Genomic DNA, 26939 nt, shown 5'->3' with positions numbered 1-26939 from the left:
AACTGATTTTGAAATTTCATTATATTTTATTTCAGTACTTACTGAAACTTTTTTTTCTTTAATTTTTTTATTGATTCATGCATTCATTCATTCATTTATTCATTAATTTATTCACTCATTCAGTCTTTCCGCTTTTTCGTCTGCTTTTGGAGCATCCATCTCCAGCAGGATTCGTCATAATTTCATAATTTCTGCTACTGGGCACAATTGAATGCTTTCTTGTAGTGTACAAAGCATAACACTGCAGGAACATTGTAGGTACTCGCAAGCTTTCTCAATGAATACATATTCTGATGTTGAGGATTTGTTCTTTGGTGCCTCTTCCTTAGGTAATAATATGGTGCAATAATTCGCACAGTTCTCTGGTGACTCTTTTTTGTACCAAGTGATGTAAGTTGACTGGGTCCAGGGTCCAATCATCTGGCTACTCTCCAGTTTGCTGCATGCATGATCGTGACAAAAAAAAACAACAAGAAATAACAAAAATATATTTCTATTGTAAGATGATTAAATTTTGCTACTCACAGAGCATTATTATCATCTATATTGTAATATTTCTATTAAACAGTGTTAAAAACAATCAGAACAGTAACTTGAATGTAGCTTAAGTACACACATAATTATGTACGTAGGTTTAGGACGTAAGTACCGAGTGTACTATTTAACGAATAATGCAGCAATCTAAACTAAGGTTACGCTTAAGTACACATGTTTGGTTCACCGAATGTGAAAATCAAAGGTCGAGCGAAGTCATGAAACATCAAATAGATACCTACCTATCTATCATTTTTTTCAATAGGTAGTTCTCGGTTCTAAATTACAAATTTTAAATACTCATGTAAACGTAATTATTTTTATTTATTTATGTTTTTTTGAAATCCTCATCGAAACCATAAAATGAATGCAAGCAGCTGAAAGTTTATTCCGTCGATAATTTTCTGAGGTCCAATAAGTAAGTCTCAGCATGACTAGCATGAGCTATGAAGTTCCCTGAAATTATTGGTAGGTATAAACGAATTCATCTCACTATCGATCTAATCGAGTAATAATGATACACTGCGCCAAGTATTACTCCAGTGAGACAACCTCCCAACACAACGTAAAATCTCAAAGATTTATTTCCTTCGTTTGTAATCTCTTTACATTCGTATTCGTTGCATTCCATTATTCCTAGAAAAAGAAAATGCAAACTTTTCAGTAAATACTAGATAGGTATATGATAAGCTGAGTACATCAGGGAAAATATTTCCGATACACTTACGTTTTTGACTCGGTGTCGTTCTTATTTTAATTGTAATTTCCGAAGTCGAATCGATCGTGTTATTGGTTTCTCGATGACTCGACCTCTTGACTCGATTCTCTTTCGACCAATTCTGACACGAATTTTCCTACATAAGAAATAAACCATCATAATCAATGTCACACTACCCCCAGTTTAGATTAGGTAGGTATACCTAATTAGGTTTACATGAAAATATCTCACAATAAAACAATCTTCATAATGAACGCATCCGAACATGGTAATTGACATGGTCAATTCATCTCCATCTTTCATATTATTAAATATGAACATCTTCATGTTCACCATCGATACCAGCGGATTTGCAGGATCGTTGAATGGAGAATTTGGACATATGACCTGTCAAACAGATAACTTCTATAGGTTAACTCAAATTGGGTTGCTTTATCTACCTCCTGATTATGACAGAAGAAGAACAAAATGAAAAGTTGATTAATTACCTTCATAGCTGAATTAACGCAACCATCATCAGCAACTACAACCACAGCATCGTTATTTTCACCGTAAACGTATCCTGAAGAAGGAGCAAGAACCCTTTGTATAGTGATTTTTCCAAATCTAGAGTATTGCCACCCTATATAAACAATATGTAGGTATACAGTTATAATACAATTTGACTGCTCTACACACATTTGTATCACGTATTGTAAAATAGGTAGGTACCTATCTAATAGAGTTAAAGATGATTATGTGACATACCATCTCCTTGTCTGACTACTCCTCTGAGTTGCAATTCCTCTCCTAACGTAACCACGTCGTTATTCCGAATCAAATAAGTGTATCCTACGCTGGTAAGTGCATATAGATTTACATCTGTGTGTAATTCTTGAGCTGCATTGTTACTCGATACAGTCGATATCGGTGGCAATGATCTGCCTATATTTAAACTTGGATAAAAAAAATAAATGATTCATTAATTATTCGAATAAATAACTCATTTTGTAACATTCTACGTACTCAGTACGAATAAGTACCTACATTACATACATCAAAATTATTCAAGTAAGTATAAGGTATTATGATCTCAAACAAGGCAACTTTTTATTCTTATGTGTTGAAGAGGTTGCAGATTATCATTTAACGAAAAAACTTTTTTCCATCTGACACAGGTTGCTCCTTCTAACAACGTATATGTGATATGTTTTACCTACCAGAAGGAAGAATAACCTAACTGGTTTTTTGCAGAACTCTATATTACGAGTAATTGAGTTTCTTTTCAACACTTTGGTAACTTCTAATTCTCGGATAATAATAAGGAGGGTACCGTCTGATGAAAAAATTTCAAATCGGACAAAACTAAATTTAATCGAAAAAGTGTGCAAAAATTTATCACGAGACAAATCTTTCGCTGCGTGGACGCGCAGAATACCCCTGGTGTTGTCTTCGCCTTCTCATCTGTCCTGGGGGAAGAGGTCTGGATCAGCTACATACAAGAACTGTATGGAGATGATACACGTCCGGCTCAATTTGCAGTTTCATCCACAGAAGAGGCACCACAAATTGAAATGTGGGAGCTGAGGAATGCTGTGAAGCGAGCTAGAAACCACAAAGCAGTGGGAGAAGATCTCATACCAGCAGACTTGATCAAACATTTAACACCAGAGTATGAAAAGGAGCTGCTGAAGATAATAAACAAAATATACGATGAAGGCACTCTGCCTAAGGACTTCAAAGCAGTAAATTTTGTACCAATACCAAAAAAGAACAACTCGCAAAAATGCTCTGAATATAGAACCATTGCACTGATGAGCCACGCACTGAAGCTACTACTCTCCATCATAAATGCCAGAATTGAAAAGAGAATAGATGAAAATCTAAGTGAAACACAATATGGCTTTGTAGCAAAAAAAGGGACGAGAGATGCAATTGCCCTGCTGAAAGTGATCATTCAAAGAGCACTGAATGCAAATAGGGAAATCATTGCTTGCTTCGTCGATTATGAAAAAGCATTTGATCGTGTCAACCATGAGAAGATGTTGGAGATCCTGGAAAAATACAATATCGATAACAAAGACCTGCAAATAATCAAGAACCTGTACTGGGAGCAAAGCGCTAACATCAAGATTGGAACTGAGTACTCAGAGAACGGATGTGGAATAAAGAGAGGTGTGAGGCAAGGATGCCCCCTCTCACCCAGGTTGTTCAACGTGTATGCAGAAGAAATAATGAGAGAAGCGCGAATCGAACGAATGGGATTCAAGATCAACGGCAAGAGAATAAATGAAATAAGTTATGCAGACGACAAAGTGATCCTTGCTGAGACAGAGGCGCAGATGCAGAAAATGATCAACCAAATCAACAGTGCTGGATTAAAATATGGAATGAAAATAAATGCAGGCAAGACCAAGGTGATGAGATTTACAAAAGGAGATGATAAAGAGGTCAAAATCAACATCGGATCACAAGAAATTGAAAATGTAAAGCAATTCAGGTACCTTGGAGCACTGATAAACAACGATGGTAGAGATCATAAAGAAATCAAATCACGGATTGGAATGGCAAAGACTGCTTTCAACAACCTTGCCAATGTGCTGGGAAATCGAACGATGAGTATTGATCTGAGGAAGAGAATTATGCGATGCTACGTATGGACCGTTCTGAAGTATTCCTGCGAAACATGGACCATGAGTGCAGAATGCGAGAAGAAAGTATCCGCTTTTGAGATGTGGTGCTATCGAAGGCTACTACGGATCTCATGGAAGGACTTCGTTACCAACAAGGAAGTACTAGCAAGAATAGGAGAGGAGCGGAAAGTCGTAGTTGAAGACATCAAAAACAGAAAGCTAAAGTATTTAGCTCATAAAATACGAGAAAACGGTATTTTCATGCTAGCGGTACAGGGGAAAATCCAAGGAAGATCGACGAGAGGGAGGAAACGATCGGAACTGTTAACAACAAACTCACCAGCCAACTCCCCCTGCAAGACCCTGAAAGAAACAATTAGATACGCTAGATACCGGCTAATATAGATGGACATATACGCTATCTCCTGTAAAGGAGCGCGACTACGACGACGACGGTGAATTTATCAACATTTTTGAGCCAAGAATGGTGAACAGCAAAATTTTATTAAATTGTCCAAAAAAGCAAACATTTTATTTTCAACTCCCGAATTAATTGGAATAAGCTACATATGTACTTTGAACCATGTTTAGCAGCTCTAGAGCCTCTAGCAGAATTTTGAAAATTGCAGAATTTCACCAAATAAAATTACCACTAAAAAAAAGTCGGGAAGTTTTGACCAAATTCAGTGAAGACCATCATTTTGAGTTGAAAGTTAGGTACCTATTCAGACATTTTTTTTAAAGCTCCGGAGCTGCTCCTAAGGGACCCTAAAGAGTGCGAATTTTCGAATAAATTGTGATGTTTTCGTTCTGAAACTCAACCTGTTTTTTCGAAAAATGACATAGTTTCAAAAAATAGTATTTGAAGTTCCGCATCGATTCAGGCTATTTCCACATCAAAATCCAAGACAACTTTTAGGGTTATACTGAGCGGTTAAAAATTTTGCAAATGGCTTATTTTCAAGTAAATTCGTTTTTTTTTTGAATTTTCTTCTCAAGCATTTTGCATTAATTATGCCAAAATATCCAAAGACATCATTTCTGAAACTGAAGAAATATTTTGCATCACAGTAATCCCAAAAATTTGAAATTTTGGCATAGGTGTTAATGGGCATTTGTGAACAAAAGCCAAAAAACCTCAAAATATTAATTTTTGGAAAAAAAAGTAATTGAAAGCTAAAAATTCAAAACTTCAAAAAAAATTAACGAGCAATTCAACTTTAAAAAAATTAAAAAGTAGGTGCCTTCGTCAAAGAACTAGGTACCTATAATATTTAAATATTCCAATCAAGAATCATTGATAAAGAAGAATGAAAACATAATAAACTCGAAGTCGAAAAACGCAGTCAATTGCTTTACTATTCTGAGGACATATTTTATGATATTTTTAAGAGAGATTTCATTAAAAAACGATTGGTTTGGATTTTTAAAAAAACAAAAACAAAAAAACGAATGGTGTTGAATACCATTTTTAAATTTCTGGCGAGTTGAAAAAAATCAAAGGTCCACTTTCCACGAAAAAAAAAAAAAAAAAAAAGAAAGAAAAGGAAACACCTCGTAATTGAGACGAGAAGATGAAATTCGGGTTATATCCTATTTTTAACCTTTCGAATTGATTCGTGGTATAGTTAAGAGCCCTTCTGTAGTCACCAGGTTTTGGGTGTAACGTCTTTATGGTGATTTTGAATTATTCTGTAGTTTTCAGTGGAATTCTGACATTTACAATTTTTGGAAGTTGCCACAAAAGGACAAAGATGAAATTCAATGGCTGTTAATTCAAGTACTTTGAGTGTCTTTATGGTATACGTTGATCGATTTAGACACAAATTTTTAAAATCCATGTCCCAGCTGGTTCCAATTAAAAATTCTTTCCAGTGATTTATTTGTTTTTGAGAGAAGAAAATACTTATGAAAAATGCGTCATTCTCTGAAAACTCAAACCATATTTCTGCCTTCCAAAATTGATGGTGGTCTTTTTTTAGGTTATTCTGAAGCTTTCAGCAAATTTTTGAATTTTTGAATTCTAAAAAAAGTAATAAATTCAAATATGGATTTAAACCAAAATACATATACTCGTATATTTTAAAAAAAATGAAATCCTAGATGTTTCGTCAGATTCGAAAATGAAAAATAATTTCCGAAATTATCTACATTATAGGAATCCAAATTCCGAATACGTGACTTCAAAATACCTACAATAAAAGTTGCCCAGAGCATAATTGAAATCGAATTTCAATCCAATTATAAATAGGTACGAGCAAACTGCAATTTTTCTCATCACGATTTTTAATTTCTGAAAAACATTTCAAACCTATGCACTGAACCAAATGCCCACCTACATTTACACTTCTTCGGGTCATTTCCTCGTTTAAAAAAAATGAGCGCCTGTGAATCTACTCGCCAGTCATTCCTTCGATTCGAATAAATACATTTATTTCAGTCAGAGCGTTAAAGAGAAAAAGAATATGAAAAAAAAAAAACGAAGAAATCTAACTTACGTTATTCAGCCCCAGTGCACCAAATACCCACATTAACAATATCATAAATCAAATCTACGTACGAAGGTAGCAAGGTACTCGTACATAGGCTTGCTCTGGATATGCCATCCACTAGCTCATGCATAACCATGATATTGAATTCGCGACGATATATGTATAGTGAGACTAAACAAACGGTACCAGCTGATGCACTTGGATTGCACCAGATCCGGATACTCACGAGCACAGTCTTCATTTTTCAAATAATTTAGCTATGATTTAACAACGCACTCGTTGCACCTTTTTTTTTCACGCTCGTACCATTGGGTGATTAAAAAAAATAACACTACCTATAATAAAATAATTACTTGAGGTGTGATGGCTTTAATTGCAATTGTTTGACATGAGATAACAGTTGTTGTTGCGGATGGCATTGGATTCTCACGCTTACATCATCGCTGGTCTTAATACCCGGTATCAAAGGGAATCGCAGATTCATACACATCAGCTGTAATTGTAAAAATGCCACAAGTCGATCATTCAAATTTCCATCCAACTCGCACTACAGATGGAAAAGTTGTTGGTAACTAGCAAACAAACGTTTGTGGTTTTGTTCACGTGTTATCGACTGATTCTATCTAGAGCTTTCCAGTCTTACTTTCATGAATGACATTTACTCTTCCATGTGAGAAGATCTCTCATTAGAAGTAGACTAGGTACATATTTTAAGATGACAATAATCTTAATCATATTGTTAGCATGTTGTTATACCGGCGACGCGACGGCAGCGAGGCAATTATACTCACATTATTCTCCGTATCCGAGTTACAATAATAAACTCCGCAATGGATAAGATCTGGTTCGTGTATGTTTATTTGAAAAGCCGTCGAATTTATCGTGGCCACTGAGCATTGAGGTGGGTTCTCAGTCCGGTATGTATTTTCTATAACAGGCGATGTTGGCATACTCTTCGATGTGGTCACTCCGATCGTAAATTTACCATTTCTGGATGACTTGATGCACAGCACATCTGACGAATAAGTTTCTTTGTATAAGTAATAATAATAATGATTTGAAGTGGTTGGGGTCGTATATAAGCAAATCTTTACAAGGCAATTGAGCTAAAAGGGTATTCTCAGGTAAGATACGCGAAATGGTCCTGTTCCCAGATTTGGAAAATTATGATGGATTATTGCTGGGTACCCCCAAAAAAATTAGTAGGTAATTGTAGAAAATAAAAATTTCAATTTTCAAAACTTTTAACAAAATATTTTTCAAATCCAAAAAGTACCATACACACGTATTCAACAAATCTTACCAAAATTCAAAAACCTTGAAAAAAAATTCCAAAATTGTATTAGAAAGTCATCTAAAATTCATTATTCTAGAATTCTAGATCATAGATTGGTTCAAAATCAGATGGAAGTGAATGAAAAAAAGTGATTCCAAAAATAGTCGAGTATTAATGTATTACTCGTACTCACTCGTATACTCGTATTAGTCCGGCATATAACAATAGGAGTAATTGCACCACCCGCCGATCCTCCGGGACAACTTTTTTCTTAAAGGGGACATCCTAAGGAACATTTTAAAGCAAACTTGCCAAAAAAAAGTTGGCCTTACTTACAAAATGGCGGCCATTTTGATTGACAGGTCAGTCAAAATCACAGATTTTGCGTTTTAACATAGGACTTGCACGAACTTTTCAAACTTTACAAAGGTAGATCGAAAGCTCATGCAAAAATTTATCACCTGTCAAAATTTCAAGTGCTAAAGTGGGTTTTTCGATTTTTGGTGAATTTTTGAAAATCGAATTTAGGCCAAAAATGAGGAAAAAAATCAAAATTTTACCAAATTGACCAAGAAAGCTGAAATTTAGGATATACCCTATTTTCAACATGCCAAATCGATTGGAAACAGTTTCAACCCTTTTTGAGCAGTTCTGGAGCCTTCAGCAGATTTTTGAATTTCGAAATTCCCACAAAATTCCATCAAATTGGAGTTGTAAAGCTAAAATTTATTCTAAAAACTAATTTCAATACGCTACGAAGTAGTGCAGGTGAATTTCAAGTCGTTTTGAATCCTCCAGCGACTTTTTGAAAATCCCTGAAGCCTCCAGCAGATTTTTGAAACTTTAAATTTTCACAAAATTTCATCAAATGGAGATGGAATGCTGAAATTTACTCTACACTCCAATTTTAACACCCTCTGAAAACGACTTCTGGTGAATTTCAAGTCATTTCAGAGCCTCCAATGATTTTTGAAACTTGAAATATCCCCAAAATTTCATCAAACTAAGATGGATAGTCAAAATTCATTCTGCAAACTAATTTCAATACGCTACGAAGTTGACTGCTGGTGAATTTCAAGTCGTTTTGGAGCCTCCAGCAACTTTTTGAAAGGTTGAATGACGTTTTTTTGGAAAATTGAAATTTCCTATAAAAGTAGCTGGAAGCTTTCAAAACCATATTTTGAAACCACCATGTAGTCTGCGAAGTAAATTTCAGCTAGCCAACTCCATTTGATGAAATTTTGTGAAAATTTAAAGATTCAAAAATCTGTTGGAGCCTCCAGTAATTTTCAAAAAAAGTCGCTGGAGACCCTAAAATGACTAATACCCATCTAAAGTCGTCTTCAGAGGGTGTTAAAATTGGAGTGTAGAGTAAATTTCAGCTTTTTATCTCCATTTGATGAAATTTTGTGAAAATTTAAAGATTCAAAAATCTGCTGGAGCCTCCACTAATTTTCAAAAAAAGTCGCTGGAGGCCCTAAAATGACTAATACCCACCTGAAGTCGTCTTCAGAGGGTGTTAAAATTGGAGTGTAGAGTAAATTTCAGCTTTCCATCTCCATTTGATGAAATTTTGTGAAAATTTAAAGATTCAAAAATCTGCTGAAGGCTCCAGAACTGCTCAAAACGGGTTGAAACTGTTTCCAATCGATTTGGCATGTTGAAAATAGGGTATATCCTAAATTTCTGCTTTCTTGGTCAATTTAGTAAAATTTTGATTTTTTCCCTCATTTTTGGCCTAAATTCGATTTTCAAAAATTCACCAAAAATCGAAAAACCCACTTTAGCACTTGAAATTTTGACAGGTGATAAATTTTTGCATGATCTTTCGATCTACCTTTGTAAAGTTTGAAAAAGTTCGTGCAAGTCCTATGTTAAAACGCAAAATCTGCGATTTTGGCTGACCTGTCAATCAAAATGGCCGCCATTTTGTAAGTAAGGCCAACTTTTTTTTTGGCAAGTTTGCTTTAAAATGTTCCTTAGGATGTCCCCTTTGAAAAAAAAGTTGTCCCGGAGGATCGGCGGGGGGGGGGTGTAATTACTCCTATTGTCATATGCCGGACTATATGTGCAATTAATATTTTTCAATGGAAATTACAAAACATAAAAAAATTGACTAACTTTTTATAACTACAAAAAAAAATTGTTGATGATGATTTGGCAAAAAAAACTTTTTGGGATAATTTTGGCAAAAGTAAAGAATTTTTGCCAACTTTGGCTGCAGGATTTTCTAGAACATTTTGGCAAAAAGTAGGAGTTTTTTTGGCAATTTTTACAAGAGTTAGGAGTTTTTATAATTTTGACAAAAAAATAACTTGTCTACAATTTTTATTTTTCATTTGATTTTATTTAAAATTATCCTCACTTCAACCTTTTTAGGTTATTTCGTGAGTTACATAATAATTTATACAATTTTGTGTCTAAAAGATAATGTGCCAGATTTGAAAGATTTTTAAGAGAAACAATATTTGTTTTATATTTCCTTCTTTCACTGTCGAAGTTGGAATAGTGTAGAATGATATGTTTGACGTCAAATCCATTATCACCACAAAAGGGACATGTCTGAGGTCTTGGTGTCTTCTTTAGGATGTGCTCGTGTGTCACTCTAGTATGTCTGCTAAACACTCTTCTAATCGCTACATTGATGATTTTGATTTCTTTGGATTCTTGTATACAAACAGTTTTAAGGCGTTTTGTGTCTTTTTTAAATGATGCTAGATGGTTGTTTGTTTGATCCCATTCAAATTTCCAATGTTGCAAGATTGCATTCTTCCCGTGGTTTTGGAGATCGTAATACAGAATTATTTCTTTGATGATCAACATTTCTGTTGCTTGTTTTGCCAGTTCATCAGCCTTTGACAAAAACATGACTTTTTTGATAATTTTGGCGAGATTAGGAATTTTTGGAAAGTTTGCAGTAGCGATTTTTCACCCCATACCTTGGGACAACCATTTGAACATGTTTTTTAGGGTAAAATTTGACCTTAAACATTTTTTGTTCTAAACATTTTTCGCATATTTCGCATAATTTTTCAAAAAAAAAGGTGAAAAACATGTATTTTGCAGAGTTTTTTGCAAATATGAGCCTTTCGCAGACACAATTTCAATTTTATGGATTGGTAGGAGGAAAGTACTACTTGTAAAAAGACACATTTTGGTGAAAACAGTTTTTGTGTTCAACCCTTCAATCAGGAGCTGTGGTGGATCAAAGTTTTCTTTAGTCAATTTTACCCCCACAACTATGATAAAAAATGTTGAAAAAAATTACGTTGAAAGGCCCAGGCTTCCCCTCGCGTTTTTTTTGGCTATACTATTCAAGGGAGGGGGGGTCTGTTGCTGGGGGTGGGGGGAAATTCCACTCTAAATTTTTTTGGAGGCACCCAACAATAATCCATTATAATTTTCCAAATGTGGAAACAGGGTCATTTCCCCTATCTTACTTGGGAATACCCTCTATAGCAAACAAAAAGATTTCGAGCTCTCGGAAATTATTTTTCAATTTTTTTTTTTCAAATTTTCGAAGATAGAAAATTGTTTATTGGTGTACACAAGCAGGAGTAGGGATATATATAGGTATATATTTTTTTTACAAAAAATGGGATCCCTGCCGATCCTCCGGGACAACTTTTTTCTTAAAGGGGGAGTCCTAAGGAACATTTCTAGGTCTTGCCCTCAAAAACAAACATGGCTCTACTTACAAAATGACGGCCATTTTGATTGACAGGTCAGCCGAAATCGCAGATTTTGCGTTCCAACATAGGACTAGCATAAAATTTATTAAACCGTACAAAGGTAAATCGAAAGAGCAGGCAAAAATTCATCACCTGCCAAAATTTCAAGTGCTAAAGTGCCTTTTTCGATTTTTGGTGAATTTTCAAAAATCAAATTTTGGCCAAAATGTGAGAAAAAATTAAAATTTTACCAAATTGACCTAAAAAGCTGAAATTTGGGATATACCCTATTTTCGACTTGCCAAATCGATTGGAATCTGTTTCAAACCATTTTGAGCAGTTCTGGAGCCTCCAGCGGATTTTTGAAACTCGAAATTTCCACAAAATTTCATCATAATTGGAGTGGGAAAGCCGAAATTAATTCTGCAAACTAATTTCAATACTCTATGAAGTCGATCGCAGGTAAATTTTAAGTCATTTTGGTGCCTCCAGCAATTTTTTAAAAATTACTGGAGCCTCCAGTAAATTTTTGAAATTCGAAATTCTCACAAAATTTTATCAAATGGAGTTGGAAAGCCGAAATTAATTCTGCATACTAATTTCAATACTCCATGAAATCGACCGCAGGTGAATTTCAAGTCGTTTTGCCTCCAGTAGATTTTTGAAACTCGAAATTCCCACAAAATTTCATCAAATGGAACCGGAAAGCCGAAATTAGTTCTGCAAACTAATTTCAATACGCTATGAAGTCAACTGCAGGTAAATTTCAAGTCGTTTTGAAGCCTTCAGCAATTTTTTGAAAATTATTGGAGCCTCTAGTAGATTTTTGAAACTTGAAATTTCCCCAAAATTTCATCAAATGGGGTTAGAAAGCCGAAACTTACTCTGCAAACTAATTTCAGTACAATAATAATATGAAGTCGACTGCATCATGGTGGTTTCAATTGGTGTTGAAGGTTTCAGCTACTTTTTGGAAGTTTCAATTCTGCTATAAATGCCATGAAACCTTTCAAAAAGTCACTGGAGGCTCAATAAATTACTTGAACCCACCTGAAGTCGTCTTCAGAGGGTGTTAAAATTGGAGTGCATACGTGCATAGGTTATTTCAGCTTTCCATCTCCATTTTGAGGAAATTTTGGGGAAATTTCAAGTTTCAAAAATTTACTGGAGGCTCCAATAATTTTTAAAAATTGCTGGAGGCTCCAAAACGACTTGAAATTCACCTGCAGTTGACTTTATAGCGTATTAAAATTAGTTTGCAGAATTAATTTCGGCTTTCCAACTCCATTTGATGAAATTTTGTGGGAATTTCGAGTTTCAAAAATCCGCTGGAGGCTCCAGAACTGCTCAAAACGATTTGAAACGGATTCCAATCGATTTGGCAAGTCGAAAATAGGGTATATCCCAAATTTCAGCTTTTTAGGTCAATTTGGTAAAATTTTAATTTTTTCTCACATTTTGGCCAAAATTTGATTTTTGAAAATTCACCAAAAATCGAAAAAGGCACTTTAGCACTTGAAATTGTGGCAGGTGGTGAATTTTTGCCTGCTCTTTCGATTTACCTTTGTACGGTTTAATAAATTTTATGCCAGTCCTATGTTGGAACGCAAAATCTGCAATTTCGGCTGACCTGTCAATCAAAATGGCCGCCATTTTGTAAGTAGGGCCACTTTTGTTTTTGAGGACAAGGCCTAGAAATGTTGCTTAGGACTCCCCCTTTAAGAAAAAAGTTGTCCCGGGGGATCGGCAGGGGGTGCAAGTGATCCTTATGCGGGCTCCCCGAATACAACAAATTTCATATTTGAGGAGGAGTTTGGAAAAATTTTGAGGTAATAAAATTTTATAGCAAATTTCTCTCAACTTGGGCTGTTATTTCCGTTTGCATTTTGAAATTTAGCTTTGGAAATCAATGATGACAATATTGTTTTAAGGAGATTTGAAGGAGTCCCTAATTTCCAAAGTGAGCGACGACACGTAGTACTTCATCAAAAATCACGTCTGTCTTAAAAAATAACCAGCTAGGCCTAACTACATACATAGATTTACAAGTCATACGAGTACATCGGTCATATTCCTAGAGATATGTACTTAGATATTTACCTACGCACAAAAGAGGGTGACTTATTCGCCGACATTTTACACGCTCTTCAGTCTAATTGATGTTTGAAAAGTGCCAATGAATACGCAACGCAAAGAAAAGCAAAGCACATCGAGGACGAGGAGGAAAAAAATCAAAATAATGACTCATGTCGATGGACGTACACGAACGTGTTTTTGCTCTGAGCGTAAACTGGTTCCGCGTCGATATTTGTTTATAAAAAGGTTAGCATTGGCGCAGTTCTCGATTCGATATTAACGTACTCCATATTACAATTTAATAGCATCACAGCGCGCCGCATGCTGTTTATTGTATACCTGCCTATATATATACGCGCGATAATGTAAAAATGTAGGTTACCGTGTGAAATAATTTCATAAATTGGTTCAAAAAAGAGAAAAAAAAACACTCATCGCGAAACGCAATACCATCTTTCATCGCGCGTAATTTTAACAAGTTTGCTAAAAATGATGAATTACGTGTGATTGCAGCTATATAATTAGTATATAACGCCTCGTTAGATTATGTGATTTTCCATTTATCGTACACCGCACACCGTTGATTATCGGATTAGATATATAAGATGATTCGCGAAGACGACGACGATGACGATCAGCCTCGCAATCGATGTAATTGAAGAAATCTAAACGAGGTGGCACCGCGACACCCATTTATCTCAATCGTACCTATAACTTATCACAGATGATTTGATTTTGAGAGTTTTTTTCAGAATCGCCCAAGTACCTACTTCTGCTTGGTAGGAAGTCACGCGTTTGTGGGATTCATCAAACTGGAAAAGGAGAACGAGTAGGATGTAGGATGCAACGTACACGATCCAAAATTTCAAATACCTAGGTACATAGTTAGGTCAAGGAAAATCATTTGTAGTACATACTAAAATCAAAATCAAAGTGGAGACTTTATTTGGACTGGAATCAAACGATTTCTCATTTCATAATTTTGATTTGATTTTCAAAATTTAAAAATAAATTGAGAATATAAATGTTGAAAGAAATAGAAATTCAAATCATTCAAGTATCTACGTAAATTTCCTTAGATGTACAAAAGTGATTGACTTTACAGGAGAATCTCATCTCAAGGTATCCGCTGCCGATTTGATCCGAGCAGCGATTTTTGAAAAAAGAAACAGTCTGAAACCCTTATAACAGAAATTTCAGTCGCCCAAGTCGCTTTTTCGATTTTTGGCGAATTTTTGAAAATCCAAGTTTGACCAATTCAGGCGATTTATGCTTTTTTCAAAAAAATCCTGAAACTAATACCACGTCGCCTCTTCTGAATTTTGTACTTTCGAGCCATTCTGGAGCCTACAGCACAATTTTTAATTTCTCCAAAATGTGTGAAAATCGACTCGAGCAGCGAAAAATCGAATCGTGACCTATGCTCGATCTATTCAACAATTTTACCCACATTTGGGCCGATTTCGAGACGGACACCCCGAGTACGTTTTCTTGCCCAGAAATTCTTACTTACAAGAAAAAAAAGGAAAAAATAGAATAAAAAAATCGACGTTTGTAAGAAAATTTGTTTAAATTTGCAGGAATTGCTGTTTCTAGATTAAAATTAACACCCTCGAATCTGAATTTCTCTACTTGGAACCTTTCTCGAGCCTCTATAGCGATTTTCAATTTCTCCAGAATTTTGAAATTTCCACAGAAAGCGTGGAAGTTGAAATCAACTTGGGTAGCTAAAAATCGAGGTGTGGCTTGTACTCATCCGTTTAACGCGGTTTTTTGACCAGAATATTTGTGAGGAAAAAAGTAGAAAAATATCTCGAGAAATCAAAAATTCATTTTAGCAAGATAATTTTTGAAATTCGCAGGAATTTCTGTTTTTACATTGAATGACAGTTTCTTGTCATGCTGGAGTCATTTAAAAATTTCTGGAAAAATTGAAAATCGTATCAGAGGTTCCAGAATAGCTCGAATGTGTGGAATTTGGATGGGGGGGGGGAGGTGATAGTAGTTTCAGGACTAATTTTCATCAGTTTTACTAAATAATTCTTTTTTGAATCGGTTACCCTCAAAATAACCAACCCACTTAATGCCAACACAAAAATTTCCCTTGCCAGTAAATTTTTTGAATTTTTAAAATTTTCAAAAATCAAAAAACGAACTTGAAGATGTTATATACAGAGTGGGCCAAAAGTCAGTACCCCGATTTTCACGTTTTAGTTTTTCTTTAAAAAATCAAAAACTAAGCATCCTAGAAAAAAACTAACGACATCATGTCGATTCGAAATTTAATTCTCTACAACTTTGATGGCATTCATTTTTTTTTTTTTTGGACGCTTCCTTTCGCCTCCAGATCGATTTTTGTGACTTGATGATTTTTATGAAGAAATTGTCAAAAGTTCATTTCAAAGAGTTTTAGTTTTTCTTTAAAAAATCAAAAACTAAGCATCCTAGAAAAAAAACTAACGACGCTACGTCGATTGGAAATTTAATTCTCTACCATTTTGTTTTCATGAAATTTTTTTTTGGACGCTTCCTTTCGCCTCCAGATCAATTTTTATGAAGCTCAGTTGGCAAATTTTTCAAAAATTTTAGTTTTTTGTAAAAAAATCGAAAACTAAGCATCCTAGAAAAAAACTAACAACATTATGTCGATTGGAAATTTAATTCTCTACAATTTTCTTCCATGTAATTTTTTCGTAGGATGCTTCTTTTCACCTCCAGATCAATTTTAATGAAACTTTGCTTGCAAATTTTTTGAAAATTTTAGTTTTTTGTAAAAAAAATCAAAAACTAAGCATCCTAGAAAAAAACTAACGACATTATGTCGATTGGAAATTTGATTGTCTACAACTTTGTTACTTTTTTTTACCATTGTTACAATTTGAAAAAAATTTTAGATGAAGATTTTGAATTTTTGGCAAATTGCCAAATGGAAATAAGAAAGTAAAAACATTGAATTTTTCAAAAGTTCATTTCAAAATATCCAATTGCTAGAATGTCATTAGTTTTTTCTAGGATGCTAGTTTTTGATTTTTTTTTACAAAAAACTAAATTTTAGAAAAATTTGCAAGCAAAGTTTCATTAAAATTGATCTGGAGGTGAAAAGAAGCATCCTACGAAAAAATTACATGGAAGAAAATTGTAGAGAATTAAATTTCCAATCGACATAATGTCGTTAGTTTTTTTCTAGAATGCTTAGTTTTTGATTTTTTTACAAAAAACTAACATTTTCGAAAAATTTGCCAACTGAGCTTCATAAAAATTGATCTAGAGGCGAAAGGAAGCGTCCAATAAAAATTTCATGATAACAAAATGGTAGAGAATTAAATTTCGAATCGACATGATGTCGTTAGTTTTTTTCTAGGATGCTTAGTTTTTGATTTTTTAAAGAAAAACTAAAACGTGAAAATCGGGGTACTGACTTTTGGCCCACCTGTATGTACTCGTACCTAGTTCACGTGCAGTTCGCTGATAACAGAATTTGGGTAATTTTCTACTTTTACTCGATTTTTTTCTCAAAAATTAATTGAAAATGTATTTTTCCATGGAGTTTGATCAAACTATTTGTATCTTTGACAGCGGTACATTGAGAATGGAATTGATTTAATTATCTCACTTTTCAAAGACATTATTCAGAAAGAATACTTTTTGTATGTATTTTATCCATCAATCTACCTCTATTCCATGGGTCCTAAGAGGTTCATGAAAAATGCTGAAGAAATTAAATTCTACAAAAACTCAAGGAGAAATGCCAACTCTGAAATTTTACCAATATTTAGAGAAAAATAAAAAGTGCAAGATAGGTAGGTATATTTGTGGGTTTTTACGTGTACATTATTTTTTTAAAAATAACTACTTACCTATGTACTCTATTAGAGCTCACCTAATCTCATTTCATTAAATTACCATCAAAACTAATTAGGTAGGTACTTTATTACCATCTTTCATAAAACAATAGGAGAGATTTAAAATCTTACTGATAAGTCCTCGTCAGTCGTCATATTCGGAGCTTGACAATTAATTTCGTTCATTGAATGAATTATTATTCGAAATATGTACTTACGTTTAGAAAAAATATTATCTATTACTTTTTATACAAGTCTCCAGAGAGGCAATTTTTTTTTGGCAGACGCGTGACGAAGTGATTTGTTGTGTGGAGGGGGGGACTGAAATTTCCCAACTTTTCACCCCAGATGTTCCATTTAGGATTTTCCAGCTAATTGACCAGTTGTGGTTTGAACAAATTTTAGAAGGGGATAATTACTTATTCAAAATTGTCAAAAACGATGCCTTAATACATACTTAGTTACAAAAAATCTGAATTGATATTTTTAAAAAGAACTAAGTTTGGCAAAAATTAGAAATTGTTTCCGAATTTTCGGCGAGAAATAACACATTTTTGATATTTTAGTAAAATGGCACTTTTTGGCAGGTTTGGTTGGAATACATTAGAGAGACTTCTTTTTTTTTTTTGGAAAATTTCTAGTAAAACAACATTATATTTGATGTGTGAACTGTGAAGTCAATTTTTCCATTTTTTAACTTGAGTTGGAGAAATAAATATAAAAATGATCTGGTTATATAGCGAAGCGAGGGCGAAAGCTTTTGAAAATTTATTATTCAATAAGAGTAAAAACCCATGATTTTTGGTAATTCTTTGATTATATCCCAGCTTACACAATTTCTTCCCAAGGTATCCCAAATTTCCCAATTTTTTATCCAACATCACCCAAGTTTTCCCAAGAATTCCCAATTTTTCGCCAAAAAATTTTCTTTTGTGGAGAGGAGGGGGTAAGACACCCCCTCCATCTCCAATTCCGTTTGGTTTGGCACGCCTATGCAACTATAGGCAGAGGTTTAACTAATGCCATAACATAAAACATCAACAAAATATTTCACCATTACAATACAAAAATCATCAGCATCTTCGCTTGAATTATTTTTTCCGCGAATTCAGTATCCGCGATACAAGCATAAGCGTAGAATGATTGCAAAGAAAGACCTATAAACGTCAGTTTATCACTATCAATATATTAACTCGTACGTAGAAGTGCCTACATCCCACGTATCTTAAATGATGAAAATGAAAACAAAATTTTCCATAGATTTGATATTACTCGTATTATGCTTACATACCTACCTAAATTGTTTCCTACGTATAAGCGTACGTATTTTTCTTCACATTATAGGCCTCTGGTATACTTACTCACGTAGGTAGGTACAATATTTGGTCTTATATAAATGAAATACGTGAGACGATTAAGTTTCGGTTAAAAGACGACTTTATTATTTTTATGAAAAAATCTCATCATAAGTGAAATATCGACGCGGTGGTAGGTATTATTTACAATCGCGATAAGAATAGCTCGTTAATTTGTATTATTTACGGCATATTGAGTATAACTACACAACGGATCGTTTACTCGTTTAGATTAAAAGCGTGATCAAAGACGAACGAGTTCGCGATGGTAAAGTACCTAATAATTTATTCGACGATGTGTATACTCTGCAAAGTTCACAATGTCTCTACCCTCTCGGCCCTCGTCATTCTCACCTACCTCGTGTAAATTAGGATGTCGATGTACGGTAAGGTGGTCTTTACTTGTACCTGTACCTGATGGGTACTTTTTTCTTTATCTTTCTCTATTTTAATGTAATTTCTACAGGGATTGTAAACAAGGTTTTTAGTTTTTTAATTTATTCAAATTTTTAAAATTCCAGTCCTAAAAAATTTCAATTAAACCGTTTTAAATCCAGAAATTTCTTTAACATTTGTAAATAGGTAGGTATTACCTACGTTTATAATTGTCGAAGTAACAATTACTATTTGGAGAATAATTTTCCAATTGTCCAGAAATCTATTCAAAATCACATTGCCATTCAATAATAATTCCTATCGAATAAGAAGTTGCACATAGCTAATTGGACAACTGTCCCAAAATTTGCTAGAAATTTATTCATAACTCAATATTGTGTAGAAAATATTTTTATTTAGCGATGAATATTCAAAAAATTTGTAGACAAAAATTGGTTTGAAATGGAAAGCATCTTAAAATCACTGAAGAAAGTCGTACAGTATCCGAAAGCCACTTCGAAATTGCCCAAAAGTTCAGAATTTAGAGAAACTCATGTCTTGATAAATTGGGCAAAAATCATTAAAAGTAAACCATTTTATTGGAAAAGTTTGAAAAATAAAAATTATGAGTTCAATTTTATTTTTTCCCTCAAATTTTGGGAAATTTTCTATTTTTTTTTCATTTGGGGCATCAAAAACTGTTCTCAAAAGAAGATTTTGGTCAAAATTTGAAAAATGTACAAAATATAAGTAATTATGTCAAAATGTGCACTTGAAAAATAATGTTAAGGTCATTTTATGGATCTTGACCCGAAATATGCAAAACAAAAATCTGCAGCCTGGTTATGACTTGAGGATTTTTGACCGCCTGTTCAAATTGGAGACAGATATCCCGAGTTGCTCCCTTATAAAACGAAATGTTGACCTTTTTTAACTTTGAGATGGGGGGGGGGGGGCTTTTGAAGTGACACAGGTACTCCGATTTGTATGAAACCAGATTAAATCGTAGTACATGAGAACATGTCCCAAGGTCCCCATTTTCAAAATTTTGATTTCTAAAATTCATTTTTGGATTTTTGGTCAATTTTTTAAAACTCAAAACATTTACAAAAGCTGAAAGTAGGGGCAATTTTCAACTTTTTTGCAATGTTTTTTCCAAACAAAGTGAGCTCAAGAGACAAATCACTTCATTTCAACCCACCAATTCGAAAACTTCCAATTTTAGACCACTCTGGAGCTTTCAGTAAGTTTTACCTAAATTTTCTTCGAAAATTTCAAAATGCTCTGGAAGGAACAAATGTGAACTTCATCACCTATGATTTGGTTGGTATTCATAATAATGATAAATTCTAAATTCATTTTTGGTAATTCCAAAGCAATTTGAAATTTCTGGAGAAAATTGAAAACTCGCTGGAGACTCCGGGATGGTTAAAAAAAAAAAAATACATTCCAAGGCCGAATTTCAGATGCTAGATTTTGGTTTTTAATTTTTGGTCAATTTTAGAAAAAATTCCTGTTCAGTTCATTTCCCCCCAAAAAAATCAAATTTTGATAAAATTGGGTTGAGAAGGTCAAATTTGGTTCGAATTCCATTTCTGAGCCTCTTAAATCGATTGGTGATGGTTTTAAGCTGTTTGCAGTAGCCTGCCCAGGGGAAGCTTAAATTTTTTCCAGTTTTCAAGAAACAGGTTCTATACAAAAGTATGAAGACTTGAATTTGCAAAAAATTACTTTGTCAAATTGGAGTAATGAAGACGTCTAATGCAAGTTCTGAATTACATTTATCATTTTTTTTTGTGATAGGTATTAAAAAAGAAAAAAAAGAAAAGAAATAGAAATCCAAAAATACGCTGGTAGCTCTAAAATAAGGTACCTACCTGAAATCACTGCCAATCGATTGGAGAAGTCAAAAATAAAATAAATTGTTAACATAAAGTTTTCAGCTTATGTACATACAATGAACTTTACCACTTGAACTTTGAATTGGTGGTATATTTTTGATTGAATTTAATCTCAGTTCGATAAAATTTTGAATTTTTCATCTGGAATAGGTTTTTAAATTTTCAAACGTCGAAAAATTAAATTATGGGTCTAAAATTTTACCTGAAGGCGTTTTTTCAATTTTTTGATCGATTATTCTTGTAAGATTAGTATCCTAAACCACGCACAACAAGTAAATACGTACATATTTACCACATAATCTTACCAAACACAGACACTTTAAAAGGTTCAGAATTCGTATTCTGGAAATTGAATTGATTCCTTCGATCATAATCGTGATTCGGATTCGGGTACAAGTATCCATTGAAAGTCTGCAGTCCATCGTTAATAGGCAAATCTCCAAATTTGGGCAACGGCTCGGATACCTTCGACGGAGGTGTTAGATACGTTATCGGAGTAGATGTTTCAAATTTCCTTCCAAAATCTGGCTGATTTTTACACTCATTCGAGCCGATACTGCACAAGTAATCGTTATCAAACACATAGACTGGTTTGAGTACCCGCGACACGTTCACTTTAGGGATTTCAACCGAGGCTTCGGTGCTTTTGGAGAAGTACGCGTTTAAATTTTGGAAAAATCGTTTAGGTCGATCAACAGTCGCGTGTTCGTTGTCACTGCAGACTACACGAATTAGGATTACGATCGAGGTAACAATATTATGGTACTTGAGGAGGATCATTTTTTTGCAAAAGAAAAAAAAACAATAATCGAGTTGACGCGACGATGTCAATACATCGAGTGAAATTCATATCGACCATGGAGAATTTTATTTTCTCCTTTTGGGTGATTTTTTTGTTTATTTATTACGTTCAACCAGGTAGTGTACCACTAAATCACGATTAGGGAACTTTTAATTGATTCGTGACTTGGAAGATGTCGCGACTCGTGACACGTTACCTATCTATATGTATTCTACGGGTGAAAAACACATTAAGTGTAGATTTTTGCACCAAAATACGATGCCAAAATGCACCCATATGGGCAAATCGATCGTCGTGTATGATTTACATATTTCGAGGTGAAAGTTTTTTACCTACTAGTAGACGAATTAATCACCCAGGTGGACGATTTCGTTCAACTTTTCATCGACTCGATCATCATCGATTGAAACACAGGGTAGGTACAGGACGACGACATTTATTATAATTTCGTTAATGACGAATTAGAATAAAGAATGCTCTCGACTGTACCACGCCTCTCATCTTATTCAGAATTAATTATTCATCTGTATCTATCACGTCCATTAAAAATTCACACAGCGTCCTATGAACTCGTATACTGGTCTCTTTGTATGGCGACAAAACAAAGCGTTTTCTAATTTTGCATTTTTTCCGAATAATTAAAATCGCATCTACGGGTAGGTAGGTATAGATTAGTCGAACTCGAGAAGTCATACTGTATTCCGTGTACCGACTATTGTTTCGTATTTCGCGTCAGTCGCGAACAAATAATCGTCTGTTTTTTATTTTGTTTTGTGTTTTTTTTTGCCCATCTTGTCCTCTCTCTTTCCCAGGTGAATAAATGCGCTCAGGTTGAGGATGATGCTACGCGACAAGCTGCAAATCACAACCATAAAGATAAAGATAGTAAATTGTAGTATCACGAACGCGATGCGATACGATGTAGCTGCGGTCGCCGCGATAAAATGACAATTAATTTCCATCAAACAGCAGGAAGTTGTTCGATTTGAAGCGAAACATTCGACAAAACGATTAACCACTAACGAGAATTACCGTACACGAACGTGTATCCGTGACTCTTGATCTTGAATATACGCATAAGCGTAAGACGAGATCAGTGTTCAGAGTTTGCATAGCCTTCAAATTACAAAATTTCAAATGAGAAATTGAATACAATTTTGGGGTCCTGACCCTCGAAATTTTTTTCTAATGTGTGGTGACTGCTTGGTGAATCCTGGTGACTTCTGGAGACAGATTCACCAGAATTCACAGATTCACCAGAATTCACCAGGTGGGTTTTTTGTCTTTTTTATGGCCAATTGGTGGTTAAAAAACCACCAGAATGTCCTCAAGAGCCTTTGAAAAATTATTTTGAATGCCTGGTGACTCCTTGGTGAGTCTTGGTGACTTCTGGTAACAGATTCACCAGAAGTCACCGAGTGGGTATTTTGTCTTTTTAGAGGCGAATTTATGATGAAAACCCCACTAGAATGTCCCCAGAGCCTTTGAAAATTATTTTGAACGTCTGGTGACTTCTTGGTGAGTTCTGGTGACTTCTGATGACGGATTCGTCAGAATTCACCAGGCAGGTTTTTTGTCTTTTCAAAGGTGAATTTATGATGAAAAAACCACCAGAATGTCCTCAGAGCCATTAAAAATTATTTTGAACGTCTGGTGACTCCTTGGTGACTTCTGGTGACAGATTCACCAGAATTGACCAGGTGGGTTTTTTGTCTATTTTATGGCCAATTGTTGGTTAAAAAACTACCAGAATGTCCTCAAGAGCCTTTGAAAACCTTGGACCTATCTTGAGGGGGGGGGGGATGGGGTTCCGGAATGCTCCTAACAAAAATGCATGTTGGGCTCAAATTGCAGCTGGATATCCTAAATTTAGAGGTTGAAAATCCTCAATCTTGTGCAACAGCTAAATGTTACAAATACCTACTTATGTACTTATGTAACAGATTGCTTAAAATAAATTATCTCTCTTCGGATATCTTATGAACTTTTCCGAGGGAAGCTCAAATGTCTACGAACTCTGGCGTAAGGTAGCTGGGAAAAGGGCACATTTGATGGAAATAATAAACTTCAATTTTCATTTGCATGTTTCATTTACTCAACTGCCATTTTATGGTTCAGAATTGCCCATTGTAATACTTTCTGAACATCGCCAAACATGCACATGGAGGAGGTACCTACAATAAAGATGTACACATAGGTGCATTCACATAGGACAATTAATTACAATCTACACCTGTTACGTAATTACTTAATTCCAAGCTAGTGACTTCTGGTGAATCATGATGACTGATTCACCAGAAGTCACCAGAATTCACCAGAACATTGAATTCATACCCTGATGACTTTTTGGTGACAGATCCACCAAGAAATGGTCATATTTGAGCGATTCTGTAATCCTGGTGACTGCTGGTGAATCAGTCGCCAAGACTCACCAGAAGTCACCAGGTTTACAAAATCGCTCAAATATGGCCACTTCTTGGTGGATCTGTCATCAAAAAGTCACCAGGGTATAAAATATGACTTTCCTAAATCCAGGTGAATTCTGGTGACTTCTGGTGAAACAGTCACCAAGATTCACCGGAAGTCACCAGGTTTACAAAATCGCTCCAATATGGCCACATCTTGGTGGATCTGTCAGCAAAAAGTCACTAGGGTATAAAATATGACTTTTCTATATCCAGGTAAATCCTGGTGACTTCTGGTGAATCAGTCACCAAGATTCACCAGAAATCACCAGGTTTACAATATCGCTCAAATATGGCGACATCTTGGTGGATCTGTCACCAAAAAGTCACCAGGGTATGAAATATGTCTTTTCTATGTTCTGGTGAACCTCAGTGACTTCTGGTGAATCAGTCACCAAATTTCACTAGAAGTCACCAGGTTTACAAAATCGCTTCAATATGGCCACATCGTGGTGGATCGGTCACTAAAAAGTCACCAGGGTATGAATTCAATGTTCTGGTTACTCCTGGTGACTTCTGGTGAATCAGTCACCAGGATTCATTAGACGTCACCGGGTTTATAAAATTTTTCAAATATGGCCACTTCTTGGTGGATATGGCAACAAAAAGTCACCAGGGTATGAATTCAATGTTCTGGTTAATTCTGGTGACTTCTGGTGAATCAGTCACCAAGATTCACCGGAAGTCACCAGGTTTACAAAATCGCTCCAATATGGCCACTTGGTGGATCTGTCACCAAAAAGTCACCAGGGTATAAAATATAACTTTGCAATGTTCTGGTGACTTCTGGTGACTTCTGGTGAATCAGTCACCAAGATTCACCGGAAGTCACCAGGTTTACAAAATCGCTTAAATATGGCCACTTCTTGGTGAATCTGTCATCAAAAAGTCATCAGGGTATGAATTCAATGTTCTGGTGAATTCTGGTGACTTCTGGTGAATCAGTCACCAGGATTCATTAGACGTCACCGGGTTCATAAAGTTGCTCAAATATGGCCACTTCTTAGTGGATCTGGCAACAAAAAGTCACCAGGGTATGAATTCAATGTTCTGGTGAGTTCTGGTGACTTCTGGTGAATCAGTCACCAAGATTCACCGGAAGTCACCAGGTTTACAAAATCGCTTAAATATGGCCACTTCTTGGTGGATCTGTCACCAAAAAGTCACCAGGGTATGAATTCAATGTTCTGGTGAATTCTGGTGACTTCTGGTGAATCAGTCACCAGGATTCATTAGACGTCACCGGGTTTATAAAATTGCTCAAATATGGCCACTTCTTGGTGGATCTGGCAACAAAAAGTAACCAGGGTATGAATTCAATGTTCTGGTGAATTCTGGTGAATTCTGGTGACTTCTGGTGACTTCTGGTGAATCAGTCACCAAGATTCACCGGAAGTCACCAGGTTTACAAAATCGCTCCAATATGGCCACTTCTTGGTGGATCTATCAGCAAAAAGTCACTAGGGTATAAAATATGACTTTTCTATATCCAGGTGAATCCTGGTGACTTCTGGTGAATCAGTCACCAAGATTCACCAGAAATCACCAGGTTTACAAAATCGCTCAAATATGGCCACTTCTTTGTCTCTTCACATTTAGGTTATAATTACAGGTTCTTTCATCTTTGCAATAATTGTGAGAAGAGACCTAATACAAGCCCTTTGAAAAGTTAATATCACCGCATACTCAATCAACTCGAACATACGAACGTAGCTATCGACGATAGGACTCACGTAGGTATGTACACAATACTCGTCAACATCTTAGCAGCAAACAACTGATGAAAAAATACGTAAAAAAAGTGCAACCATCATACTCTGGTTGGTAATTCCAGGCATAGGCAATGGGTTTAAATGTAAAAGTAAGTAAATCTATCTCTAAATACACCGTTCATCAATGCAGCATTGCAGCTAACACGAGTAAAGGTAAGATATACCTCGTATAAATCCACGAATGTATGAGATACATTGACTGCAGATCATTCTGTAGGTAGCAGGTACATTGAGCGTTTACACATTTCGACAAAAATACCTCAACGAGCCGAGCAAAAAAAGCAACGTTTACCTAGGCATTGTTCATTCCGCGAGCGTTAAATCTTGGTTAAACTGACCAATTTCGTTAAACATGTTCCAATTTCACCGATACACTAAACGTGTTAATGACACATTTCCAATCTGTAGCATACCGTTATTTATACCTACTCCGGCGCGTATCGCGAGTCTCGAGCACCACCGCATCCATTTCCACACACAGCTCGTCGCATCGTATCGCGCGGATAAAAGCAGAATACGAGAAGAAGAAGATGGCAGAAAAAAATAAACACATTTTAATGCACATATACACGAGCAAGAGCATTCAAAAACCTCCTCAACATTGAAAAATCAGAATTACTGTAGAATGGAGGGAAAAAAATATACACGATTCTGCCAAGTGGTGCGGCTGCCTTATGGTTGTAGGTACCTACACTCGTCTTAACGAAATCGTGCGTTACCATTTGATATATCCAATAAAATTAGAGTGTTTCCGTAATCAATAACGTATAATCTACTCTTCTTCTTTACGAAAGGTCACAATAACAACGAGGCGGTTTTTTTTTTAAATACTTGATAAAATGTATGCACCGAGAATACTCTATAGAGGTACCTGCCTTGTTTCGATTTACGTGTTTAGAGTCTAACTGTACATATTATACCTATAGTTGGCAAGATTTTGGTCAATTTTCCAATGAAAACCAAGTACCTTTAAAGATACTACGCGATCGTTAAAAAACACGATGAAGAAATTATCGAATATGTTCGCAAGGTGCGTCCATTAAGTAAC

General features: G+C 35.1%; 1 protein-coding gene across 1 annotated transcript; it reads right to left on the bottom strand.

Annotated features, from left to right (window-relative positions):
* Nucleotides 1–541: 541 nt before the first annotated feature.
* LOC135840564 (uncharacterized) lies at nucleotides 542–26939 on the bottom strand. The gene is made up of 8 exons (XM_065357171.1): nucleotides 26812–26939; nucleotides 7148–7371; nucleotides 6710–6849; nucleotides 2000–2187; nucleotides 1741–1874; nucleotides 1484–1639; nucleotides 1262–1388; nucleotides 542–1170 (listed from the first exon to the last, which is right to left on the bottom strand). The coding sequence occupies exons 2-8, from the start codon at nucleotides 7304–7306 to the stop codon at nucleotides 1019–1021; spliced, it is 1056 nt and encodes a 351-aa protein (XP_065213243.1). The 5' UTR covers nucleotides 7307–7371; nucleotides 26812–26939; the 3' UTR covers nucleotides 542–1018.

Source organism: Planococcus citri, chromosome 3 (genome assembly GCF_950023065.1).
Source record: "Planococcus citri chromosome 3, ihPlaCitr1.1, whole genome shotgun sequence".
NCBI lineage: Eukaryota > Metazoa > Arthropoda > Insecta > Hemiptera > Pseudococcidae > Planococcus > Planococcus citri.
Note: the sequence above shows the minus strand (reverse complement) of the source record. Positions and strands in the feature narration are given on the sequence as shown.